The sequence below is a fragment of the Sus scrofa genome, chromosome 16 (genome assembly GCF_054392235.1).
Source record: "Sus scrofa isolate SSC_HxYL_T2T_F1_AM1 chromosome 16, Sscrofa_HxYL_maternal_Yorkshire_Landrace_v2.0, whole genome shotgun sequence".
Taxonomy (NCBI): domain Eukaryota; kingdom Metazoa; phylum Chordata; class Mammalia; order Artiodactyla; family Suidae; genus Sus; species Sus scrofa.
The window spans coordinates 78,695,214-78,708,510 of NC_139398.1; the positions used below are offsets into that span (position 1 = coordinate 78,695,214).

The 13,297-nt window shown below is 37.8% G+C and overlaps 1 protein-coding gene across 7 annotated transcripts in view; it reads right to left on the reverse strand.

The window, feature by feature from the left end:
* Window positions 1-13,297, reverse strand: part of SGCD (sarcoglycan delta) — a 1,031,224-nt gene that overhangs the window by 97,171 nt on the left and 920,756 nt on the right. For all 7 annotated transcript variants that reach the window (XM_021076527.2, XM_085001529.1, XM_021076526.2 and 4 more), the window contains one exon: window positions 10,226-10,298. In XM_021076527.2, coding sequence (XP_020932186.1) covers window positions 10,226-10,298 — 73 coding nt within the window. The remainder of the gene's footprint in view (window positions 1-10,225; window positions 10,299-13,297) is intronic.

The following is a 13,297-nucleotide window of genomic DNA, read 5'->3' on the forward strand; positions in this document are numbered from 1 at the left end:
CTGTGGGCTATAAAAATGGGTCTGCTCTCCCTGATCATCAGGAACTTATTCCACTGCATGAGCAAGCAGCATTTCTTATCTCAATGAACTTGTCTTTCTCTTCCCCTGCTATGACTCTGGAAATTCTTTTCCAACCCATGCACAGACCACAACACCTTTGTTATCCTAACTTTTGTACCTTGTAGTACAGACCAGTGCCATTCCAGGGGCACCTGCCTTGAGTCACAGACCTGCGACTAGAGGCTTTTTACATCCTCCTGGGAAACCTAAGACACCATTTTTCACAACATCATTCTTATTGCCTGCAGCAGTGAATGTTTTTGCAGAGGGAGAAAAAAAAAATTGGAAAAGACTGGAAGGAGGGGAAAGGGGAATGGGAGATGAGAGGCCTGAGCCATCATGCAGGGTCAGATCAACCACTCTAAGGTTGCATGTGAATGCTATTGTTTATCTTCAAGTCAGTGGGAGGCACTGAATGATAGCAAACAAAGGAGTGATGTTTAGCATAACTTAGTACACAATCCAAGGCTGGAAATTCAGGCAAATTGTTTAGTTCTTTCTTAGATCCAACAGTTTCACTTTCATTTCTATTATAGTTGGTCCTCAAACAACATGTGCTTGAACTGCTTGCGTCCACTTATATGTGGATATTATAAATACTACGGTATTTATAATACTGTAAATACTATAGTACTACACAGCTCATGGTTGGTTAGATCTACAGATGCAGAGGACCAATTATAAATTATACGCAGATTACCCCTGCGTTATTCAAGGGCCAACTATATATTCTAACAAACCACAGGAAATTCTGGAATAAAAAAACAAATGACACCCATGGGCTGCTTTTTTTAAAATTTTAATTTACTTCTAGTTCTCAACTTATTTCAGGTAAAAACTGTTGTCAGTTTGTTCCTCTACATCCCCATTACTCTTTGCTTTGAAAAGGTTATAACTGGAATAAAACTAGGCTGGCTTCAAGCCAGGATCACGAAGGGTATAATCAAACAAGATTTCCTGTCTGCATACCCAGCAGTGCAATCCTACTGGAGGGAAAAAAGAGAGATTCGAAGGCAACTATGTGTTGTTCAAGAATAATAGAACAATCTACCCCACATACTTTACATAATAAATGGCAGCTGCTGACATTTTAATCAAGATAGAAACAATAATAAAGTCATGATGCTTTGTTTTGAGGCAGAAGATAGCCCCAGCTCAGGAATTTTGACAGGTATTCACACATGCTCATTCTGCTCTGAAAGGCTGGGAGGTTAGCACATACTATACTGTATCGTGCCTGTCCTGACAACACGGAAAAAAGTGCATTTTTTAACCTTTCATTTAGGGTCTCATCTTTTGAGTATTTTTTTTTCCTCACATTTTAAACCCTTACATTAAAAAAATTAAAGGATATAATTTTAATTTCTAAAATAAGACCCACATGTCCTAGATAATAAAGATGAGTTGCATTGCCTCTCAAATTCAGATGGAAATGGACCAGCCATAAAGGGATGAGCAAGTGCATTACTGATGGCTGATGGCGCTAGCTTTCATAGGTAGTCTGGTAATGCTTTTTAGAGAGCGCCTTATGAAATGTTTTGGTTATTAAGGCATTTCCACCAACATCTGATTGGTTTAACAAGATTAAAAATCCAAGACCATTTTGGAGGAGTATGTTGAGAGCATCGGATCTAGACTAAATTCCAATTCATGCTCTCTCAAGACCTGAAGAAGAATGAACATCACTGATCCCAGTACGTGATGGTGGATTCTGAAAGCATTTTTTCCCTTTTGCTCATACCCAGTGGTCCCCACAAGACAGAGGGGAAGACTCACGGCCTTTGAAGGTTGGCAAAGTCATGTAAGATACTGTGTGGCTGGTATGTTAACCTGCGTCGCCAACTGACCAATTTACAAAGCATGCTCATCCGTGAAAACAAATGGCATTTCTGTATTGTTTTTACCTGATTAATTTTTTCTCTCAGACTTATCCTCATGGATTATTGGGAAAAGTTAATCTCTTTTGGCACCTTCTCTATAATTGAAAAGTTTACTCTTTCTCATTAGGAACAATAATTAGTCTCAATTTCCGTCTTCCGCTTTAGGATGTCATTGTGGATATGGTGGACGTGGGCTTATGTGACTTTATAGTGACAGAAACAGAGGAAGTTCAGACTGCAGGAGATGTGATGTGCATCAGGCTAGCAGCCCACTCTAAGGTCGTCAGTGAATGAATTCTCTCTGTGCTCCCTTAGGACCTACTGAGTCAGGAATGGATGGTGTTGGTAAACCCTGAGATCTGGGCATATCTCCCACTGTACCCCCAGACTGGACTGCCTTCCTTGGAGCCCTCAGCCCCACTGCAGGCATACTCCCCAGCACCAACCAGCCTGCACCATCTGTTATCTATCTGCATCTTCAACATGACACCCAGGGACACTTCCACAAGCCTGCCCTCTCCCCTGCCCCTGGCATTGAAGGAGATTCCAGAGTACTGACCCAGGACCTCTTTTCCTTCCTATCTAGGAGGTTGTGAAACCATTCTGTAAGCTGGCTTCCTCCTAGAATCCCCAATGAAGATGTACAATGACCTTTTGCTTTTAACTTTCCTTAAAACCTACTTAGTTATTTTTTTCCTTCCAGGACTCAGAGAACAAAATCATCAGGACATATATTTCACCACCTGCTTTCCCTGCGTTTCCTTGTCTCCTTCTTCCCGCAATTCACCAGATGCCAGAAGAGACGAGCTTTCCACCTTATCTTCCCATCAGAATGGGATTTTCCCTACATCCTAGCCTTAGCTTCTGCTGTGATGCTATCTGACATCTATCCTTCCCCGGCCTCGAATGGCAGAATTGTAATGTACAGAAGAGATGAATCAGACACAGTATCTTTAAGATATAATTTCTAACACGTGTAAAATAAGAGCTCTTGATAAGCAAGGCAAAGGAAAAGATGGAAATACCTCAAATACGGAAATACCACATTTCCTTTACCCCCTGTGCTTTTCCTGATATATACAAAGAGAACCATGGTGAAAAGGGCACCCGGGAAAAGGTTGGGGAAAAAGGTAGGAAAGGGAAATATATAGATAAATTTAGAACATAGTATTGATACTTAACAGGAAAAGAAGAAAATAAGGATGGATGTTGAAATATAGGAGGAAGAAAGAGAGAGGAAGAAAAGGGGCATATACATGTACTGACTGGTCTTGGAAGAGGGGTAAGATGTAATAGTTTTGGTATTTCAAATGGGGTAATCTTACAATTAGGTGGACTTCATGAAGCCCTAGCTTGTGGCTCTCGGACCTTCAATTTTCCTGGGTGGGCACGACAGGATGTCAGAAGAGAAGAGTTGTGACTAAGTCACTAGCATTTTTGGCAAACAGAAAAAGGAAGCAATGCAATTTAATATAGTTAAATGAGACTGCCTTTTATTCAATGATGATACTGTGCTTTATTTTACGATTATGTCTTCTTACATCCCTTCTCTTATATAAAATGCAGTTAAAAGTAGATGTAAGTAACCAATAGTTTTTTGTTTGTTTTTGTCCTTAATTAAGAAACAATTGTTAGTCACCATGATTTGATGGAAACTTTTTAGGTGTTGGAGAAATACAAAACATTGGAAACTCCTGTATGAGTTCTCTCTCCTTGAGCCGAAGGAGAGAGAGCTGCTTGCCTGTCCTTCCAAGAGCTAAAACGTGTTGCATTACTACTCAGTGAGCTTTTCCTCTGTTCTAGGCACTTAAGACACTAGAAGAACTTGAGACATGTGCCCCAGTAAACAAAGCAGATATTTTTTTGGGCCAAATGCAAACCCAGCACAGGATACCTTCAAAGCCCGGCTCCCGATCAGCACTGACACTGTTTCACCATTATTCCATTTTGAAAGGCTTTTGAGTAATTAACTACGCGATTATTTAGCTCACTATGTATTTTTTTTAAATTTTTCCTTTGAACCACTTCAATATTTGTACTATAGGATTGAATACTTATAAATCTCAAAGATGTACAACACTACTAAAAAAAATTTAGTCAGTATAAGGAGTTTAGGGGTGGAAGGGAGGGAAGAAGAAATCCAGAAAATTACAGAATATGTCTGCTCAATGTTTAAGAGGAGGAAAATTTCAAGATTCTTTTCACAATACCATGGACCCATAGCTAAGAAGCTCAACACACAGCTTCTTTTCTTTTCTCTTCCCTCTCCCACTCCCACCTGCTCTTCCTCTGAATTTCTTTGTCTAAGTCTCTCTATCTGTGTGTATAATTTTTAATAAAACTGGACTGTCGATCCAATATTTTTTGTTACTATGAACTCTGAAGATGACAAAGAAGGGAAAAAAGATTGCCAAGCCTCTAATTAATTGAACCCTGAAGCTCTGACACACTGCTCTTGTCACTTAAATCTATAAACCACTGAGAGCTACTAAATACTTAGTTGACTACAGACATTTCAAAATAAAAGAAAAATAAATTCATTTTTGTCAACTTCTGGGAGCCTTGTCTAGTCCTTGTTTCCCTGTGAGGTACAAAAACTTTAAATTCAAACATTTCCAAAGGAGTCACATCTAGTACCTGATCATTTAAATAAAATCTTATAAAATATTCACATGCATTATAGGGAGTAACAGTTGTATCTTAGAATTTTTCACCTGTATTATGAAAAGGATATTATGGGGGAAAATAAATGGTAACAAAGAAATGCCTTATTTATTTGGGGCTATAAAATGGGTTTGGTATCAGTGAGCCTTTCAGTTCTGAATTAGGCTATGTTCTAATTTTTGAAACTTGTTTTTTGTTTGCTGTTTTTGATTTTAATTTTTATGGCTGCATCCATGGCATATGAAGTTCCAAGGCCAAGGATTGAATCTGAGCCAAAGTTGCAACCTATGCTACACCTGCAGCAATGTCAGATCCTTTAACCCACTGCACTGGGCCAGGGATCAAATCCATGCCTCTGAGGAGGCCCAAGCTGCTGCAGTCAGATTTTTAACCCATTGTGCCACAGTGGGAACCCCTAACATTTGAAACTTGTAACAAGCTTTAGCCTTTTTTGACCATATTTGAAATTGCCTTTACACAATTTTTTAAACAACACTGTTGTCATAATCAAATTAAAATCCCTCCTGTCTGTAAATAATACAGTAACATTTTGGTAGCTATGGAGAAATATGTTAGGCTACTTGTTCCTACCTTAAATGTGTGTGGAAAACCATACTTTGTGAATTCTGAAGCATAAGTTTGGGTTTTATCTATTTCCTTCTTTCAACTAAAATGTCACTTCCTTTGGGCAGCCTTATTTAATTCTCTGATGCAGATTTTGTCATTCTCTGTGTTTCCTCTGACTCAATTCATACATCTATCTTAGTGCTATTTCCTTACCTTGGGTTTCTTATTTTCCTTAACTATAAATTATATGAGTACTCATTTATTTCTACATCCAAGTATTTAGCATATGCACATGGCTTGACCTTCTTTCTCTTTTCTTTCTTTCCTTCTTTCTCTTTTCTTTCTTTCCTTCTTTCTCTTTTCTTTCTTTCTTTCTTTCTTTCTTTCTTTCTTTCTTTCTTTCTTTCTTTCTTTCTTTCTTTCTTCCTTCCTTCCTTCCTTCCTTCCTTCCTTTCCTTTCCTTTCCTTTCCTTTCCTTTCCTTTCTTTCTTTTCTTTCTCTCTTTCTTTCACTCTTTAGGGCTGCACTTGTGGCATATGGAAGTTCTCAGGCTAGGGGTCAAATCACAGCTACAGCTGCTGGTCTACTCCACAGCCACAGCAAAGTGGGATCCGAGCTGCATCTGCAACTTACACAACAGCTTACAGTACACTGGATCTTTAACCCACTGAGCTGGACCAGTGATCAAACCCTCATCCTTATGGATTCTCGTTGGGCTCATTACCACTCAGCCACAATGGGAACTTCCCTTGACTCTTACACAGTGTCAAAAAACAGATAACAAACTTGGTAAACCGTTGCTGGTACACATGAAATGGAAAATCAGGTCACCATCCTTGCTATAATTGTACGTTGAGGAAGAGCATATTGGCACATCTGCTGATGAAGAATTCTTTTATGAAGACATTTTGGCTCCTTGTTCTTTTGTAACAGAGTTGGCTTCTGTGTACACTGATCCATACAACATTTTCCCGGCTACTCTACCCACTTTTATTTTTTATACACCTGTCATGGCATGTGTCTGAGAAATAGGATTTTATAGTCCAATTCCTATTCTGATAGGATCAGAATCCTACAAGGAAACTTCACACTTGAAAAGAGTCCTTAAAGCAAGGTAGACATTCAAAGGCAGCCTCTGTTCTTTAAAAAATACATATGCAAAACTGAATGGCCTATTTCCAGTCTCAGATCAGGCATAGCCTGAGATCAGGGATTTTTCCATTTGTCTAATAGAGACTCCAGGAAGAAAAAAATTTAGTGAACAAGTGAATGTTTAAAATATTCACATTTTAAGATCATGAATTTATTCAAATCCAGTTTCTAGTCAAAGTTATTTCATATTTCAAGGAACAGGTGTAGTACCTGGGATATTTTCAAGGAGGGTCTTGAATCTGGAGCCATGCATCTTGATTTCAAAATTGCCCTGCAGGAGCAGAGCTTACAAATACACCTGGGTTGGGTCTGGGTGCAGACCTTGCTAATACCCCTTATTAGTCTGGAGAGAAGAAACCCTCTTTTGTGATTTTTCAGCTCAGCCCTAGATTATTTATAAACCTCTTAGGCAAGCACTGCAAATATAGTAACTATAGTAACTCAGAAGAGAAAAGCAGTGAACAAAAACTCAAGTGGGGAGGAAGCTACTGTTCCTTTAGCTGAAAGTTGAGATCTTCTACAAAGAAATATCAGTGGCTTGAAAATCTGCTTCTCATTAACAAATAAGCAAACAAAAAACCCTCCAGCAGCCAAGAAAGGGGTTTGAGGAAACAGAGGTTATGCCAATAGAGAAGGTGTCTAAAATAGGAAATGATATTTTTCTCATGTTTGATTGACTGGCTAAGGGAGGGATGTGGATGGATATTTAAGTTCTGCATATTTATTTTAGAAGTCAGTCTAAGTATAAATAAAGCTGTTCTTTTTTTTTTTTTTTCTTTTTGGCTGCCCTTCCCCATGGCATATGGAGTTCCTGGGCCAGGGATCAGATCTGCCTACACCATAGTTGTGTCAGTGCTGGATCGTTTAACCCACTCTGCTGGGCCAGGGGTCGAACCTGTATCCTGGTGCTGCAGAGATGCTGTCAATTCCATTGGGCTACAGTGGGAACTCCTAAAGCTGTGTTCTTTCAACTCAGTTTGTCTCCCATTAACAAGTAAGACCAAGAAAATCTGGGTAAAGAATATTATTAAAAGAAAAAAAAAAAGCATACAAACCCCAAACCCTCATTTAAAACATTCCAACTCAACTGCAGTGGGAGTTTTAAAGATCCATTACCTCACATCTCAACAAATAACGGTTGTGTTAAACTCCTTTTTACATTTTTTTTTTTCATCTATAAGACATTCAGGTGACGGCATCCTTTTAAGCGAATCTTAAGTAAAATAAGATACTATCGGGCTACAATGTTAATTTCATTGAGTTCTGAGAAATTTATCATGGATATGTATGCTGTCAGTATTAATGAGTATCAGGTGAAGGGTACATGGGATTGATGTGGATGAATTTTGCAACTCTTCTTTAAATTTAAAATTATTTAAAAATGATAAATAATGTAAAGGGATTAGCTGTTTGGAGTTAGGCATGAGCTGGCTTCTTAGAGACAGCAGGGTTCTAGAACTGGCTCAAGACCATATACTGGGCTTGCAATAGGGACCTAAATCCCAGCTCAGTTCTCTTCTCTATCCTGCTGCCACTAATGAGTAGACCACTTCTGCTTTACCCAGACAGTTCACTCAGTGTGACAGGCTACTACAAGTCCAGCAACTCCTGCAGATAACTCTACTTTCCTTTGGCCAGAAGACACACCAGCATGGACATGTTGGATCAGTAAAACCAATCCAATTGCAAAGCTGAAGGCCAGAAGACTTAGTCATCAAGTGCATTACCTATTTACTCGATATCCAAGGTCAATACCAATCCATAGCCCAGAGTAAAATGTGCCACACATTAAATAACAAATATGAAACAATCACGGATGCACTGGTGTAGGCTAGTCTATCAACCACATTTAATTATCCTTTCAGGTGGTCTCAGATTCTACAAAGTGGCATAAAAACAAAACAAAATCTCAGAAGGATGAAGGGGCTCAATGATCACATCCTAGGCTCCTGAGTCAGTTCAGGCTATTAAGCATCAACACGATTTGAACAGGGGCAAACACAAGTTTTAGAATTACAGTTTGAAGACTTTTTCTGCTTCCCATAAGAAAATTTCATTTCAAACTTCTGTGGACTATGCCTATCATTTTAGGATAAATTAAAAAAATATAACAACTGCCTCAAGACTTTACTTCATTGAACTAGACTTAGAAGATTCACTTGTAAAGGTTGGAGGCTTATTTTTTTTTTAAGCAAGTTTGAAGGTTTCTGTAGGTTATATACAGAGGACAGTGAGCGCATTTACAGTACTAGACAAGCAAACACCCTATCCCACGTTCTTTAGGATATGAATCTCTGCAGTGGGCTGACACTTGGAGAGTTAGTTGTCTTGGATTTGCTTGGTGTGGATTGTGTTTTTGTTTGTTTGTTTTTAACTACAGAAAATTTATTTTTTCTATTTAAAGAGACATCAGGCTACATCCATTACTCTTATTTTCCCAAGTCTTTCATAATGGAGAGCTTGTTGCATAGGAAAGAGTCTGTATTATATTTAGAGTTCAGTTCCTTATAGACGGCACGCATCTTTGGGGTGATAAGCACAGACTATTGACTACTTTCAAAAACTTGTTCCTATGGGGGACTGTGAAAAGAAGGGGAACTGGGCACCCTCCCATCAGCTGGCTTGAAAGTTCTCGCATCACAGCCTCAAAGATTCAGTGCATTGTCAGCTCCCTCAGAATTCTAAACTACAGGTTTCCTTAAGTGGATCTGCTTAAAAGATTCTAGCATTTGCCCATAAAATGAAACACAAAATCTAGTTGACAGAGAGTCAGGTAACTCTGGCATTTGGATGCCCTGATAAAAACAGTTATTCCGGTAAGATTTAAAGTGTTGTAGTATGGTGTATCATCTTAAAAATATAGCTCACTATACAAGGGATCTTGCTAAGAAAAGGTTCTTACTCCCCACCAATTATCCCCTTCCTTTGGCTGGATTTATTTCCCTATAGTCATAAAGACTTATAGGCTTTGCCAGAGTACCACAGTGTTGTAATGAGGTGATACATTTTCCACTTAGTAAGGATGAGTTTCTCATTGGGGAAACACAAGCTCCAATGTGGTTGCTGCCGTTCTTGCACAACAGAGATCTTGGGGCTGTTCGTGAAAGTGGTGATAAGACTTGGGTAACACAGATGCATGTGCTTGTTGTTGATGTCTTTTTGAAAGAGTTATTTAGGGCTATTTGTGATGACTGATGACAGGTTTTAATGAAAAGAACTGCAAGCAATGAAGAAAGCCAGTATTCACTGAATTCTTCTCGGCTTTAAGTACAGAGTAAAAATTATAGTTATATTTGTATGAACATAATATTCTCTGTTTCTTTTGGGGGGGCTGGGGATGGTTCTTTGGTGGCAGAAATGGTTTCAGACTATACCTCTGTCTATCTGTTGGTGGTAAGTGCCACCTTGCAGAACACTTTTTTGGTGAAATCAGCACACTTAGGGATATCTGATTAATTCTGGCACATGGAATACCCACAAAAGGTAGTTCTAGCACCATATAATTCTAGAAAATGGGGTGCTTGTTACATAGAAAAAAATATACTGTATTTACAGCTCAGCCTCTTTTAAACACCACTTTTCTTTGGGTTGATCAGCACCAATCACTGACTAGTTCTCTAATTGTACATATTTTGGTACCACAGAATACAACAGGAAATAAACACTGCATATGAATGAATCCTAAATCGCACAATTCAACTTCCCCCTCCAAACTCTAAAATTTAAGTCCTCAGAGAAAATTTTCTCTTGGTTAGAGCTTATCTTCACATCCTTTCTAACCTCTGCTGGTTTATATATTCATGACACTGTTACATTATTGATATTCAGAATGGATCATCAACCAGTTGCACAGAGAAAGGAAATAGCCACTTAATCAATGCAAACCATAGTCAGAAGTTTACCTTAGTTCCTTGAAGGGGTCTGCCCTGACATTAGGTGTCTCTATAGATTTAGGGAACACTGTGCCCTCTGCTCCTGTAAATAAAAGAAAAAAAGCAAACAGAGGTTGGAGAGTTGGATGCATCACCTGGGGGCACAGTCAACACAATGAATGGAGCTAAATGCCATGAATGCTTTACACAACCCAAAACACACATATTCTGCCACTGGCTCTAGGGCAGGGATCCATGATAGGAGCGCATTAAATCAACTCATCCAAACAGCCTTTGCAAAAACAAGGAACTTCTTTTGAAAGTGTTCTTGCTGAGATCAGAGTGAGGCTATGAGGCAAATTCTGTGTTGGCTTCAAAAAAACAAAACAACAACAACAAAATGCCTAGAAATAGTACGGTCTGACTCTCTTTTCTCTCATAAACTATTAATAGTACCCAATTGGAAATGTTTTGAAAACCAGCAGCTGAAGCTCTGTTATTGCAGCACAGGGCACAAATCACACGGCACATACAACATCTAAGCAATGTGTTAGTTAGATGGTTGAAAACACTGTAAGATTGGAAGGTTTTGCTTAATGACAATTAAGACAAAGTTTTTCAGTAAATCAACTTCTACATTATGATCTTGAGAAGTTCAATGAAACAGAATGCTGTAAGAGATGATTTGAAGTCCGGTGCTTTTACAATTTGAGTATTACCATTGATCCCCAAATCAATCTAGACATTTAGCTCTTGACTTTGCTCTAGGCTTTTATCTTTACAACTTGTCAACACCAGCTGAAATTTTCCAGCCATAAAGACTGTGATTATCTGATTTATCTGCTCCCAAAGTGTCTTCAAATCATTTAAGCTCCAGTTTATCACAGACAATTGCGCTGGATATTCGTTTTCCAATTAAACTTAGGTAGGCAGGATCCTGTACTCTGAAGTAAACTCTGAAGTGTTTATTTTTATAAATTTAGTGTAGTTATTTGATGCTAAAAGAAGGGGAAGAATAATATCCTGCATTCATACGCGAAGCCACGAATCTCCTCGCATTGTTACAATGTCTAGAAATTCTCTATTAACAACTGTTTTTCCAACCCCAGATTTATCCTGACATTCTGATGAGTCTAAGAAAATGAATTGGTGTCTTGGCTTTTGTAGCAACTATGGGAATATCAAATCTGTTTGATGAATAATAGACTGCAGCAAGTGAAATCAGAAATTCTTTTCTGCCTCGACTTAACATTATATATGGTCATTAAAAGAACCTCCTGGTGAAAAATAACTTATCCTCAGCTAACATTTTTGAGTAACTATCACATTGCTAGATACCACCATATACATATATATTTTTTATTCCCTACAACAACCCCATAAAATTGACAGTTCCAGTTGGCATAGAGACACTTCATGTGGGAATATTTAAGAAATTTTTCTGCCCATACACTCTTACTTTCCAGGATCCAAAATTGCATCATTCCAAATATACCAAAATGTACCACAGCCCTATTAAACACAAATAGTTGGTAAAATTTCATAAGAATATTTAGTTTCATTTTATATATGTATATGATTTAGATATACTATATAAATATTACATTTATATATAATTACTTATAGTTGTATATTTATATATGACTATACATAGTTTATATAATATTTATATTATTAGTGACAATATATTTATAATATAATATATAAACAATATGTATAATAAGTGAATACAATATATAATGTTTATATATTATAAATTTAATACAAAATTATAATACACAATCATAAACATTATGTTATATAAATATTATGCAAATATAATGATTATGTAAATATATTTATAATTTTATAAAATTTATTTTGTATAGATAATCTATTTTGCCCCTGTGATTGAAACTTTATTATTTATTTATTTATTTATTTACCCACTGTATAGCAAGGGGATCAAGTTATTCTTACATGTATACATTACAATTACATTTTTTCCCCCACCCTTTGTTTTGTTGCAACATGAGTATCTAGACAAAGTTCTCAATGCTACTCAGCAGGATCTCTTTGTAAATCTAAGTGTGTCTGATAAACCCAAGCTCCTGATCCCCAAGCTCCCATCAGGCAGCCACAAGTCTTTTCTCCAAGTCCATGATTTTCTTTTCTGAGAAGATGTTCATTTGTGCTGGATATTAGATTCCAGTTATAAGTGATATCATATGGTATTTGTCTTTGTCTTTCTGGCTCATTTCACTCAGGATGAGATTCTCTAGTTCCATCCATGCTGCTGCAAATGGCATTATGTCATTCTTTTTTTATGTCTGAGTAGTATTCCTTTGTGTATATAGACCACCTCTTCCGAATCCAATCATCTGTTGATGGACATTTGGGTTGTTTCCACGTGCTGGCTATTGTGAATAGTGCTGCAATGAACATGTGGGTGCATGTGTCTCTTTTAAGTAGAGTTTTGTCCGGAGAGATGCCCAAGAGTGGGATTGCGGGGTCATATGGAAGTTCTATGTATAGATTTCTGAGGTATCTCCAAACTGTTCTCCATAGTGGCTGTACCAGTTTACATTCCCACCAGCAGTGCAGGAGGGTTCCCTTTTCTCCACAGCCCCTCCAGCACTTGTTATTTGTGGATTTATTAATGATGGCCATTCTGACTGGTGTGAGGTGATATCTCATGGTAGTTTTGATTTGCATTTCTCTTATAATCAGCGATGTTGAGCATTTTTTCATGTTTGCTGGCCATCTGTATATCTTCCTTGGAGAAATGTCTACTCAGGTCTTTTGCCCATTTTTCCATTGATTGATTGGTTTTTTTGCTGTTGGGTTGTATAAGATGTTTATATATTCTAGAGATTAAGCCCTTGTCAGTTGCATCATTTGAAACTATTTTCTCCCATTCTGAAAGTTGTCTTTTTGTTTTCTTTTGGGATTCCTTTGCTGTGCAAAAGCTTTTCAGTTTGATGAGGTCCCATGGGTTTATTTTTGCTCGAATTTCTATTGCTTTGGGAGACTGACCTGAGAAAATATTCATGATGTTGATGTCAGAGAGTGTTTTGCCTATGTTTTCTTCTAGGAGTTTGATGGTGTCCTGTCGTATATTTA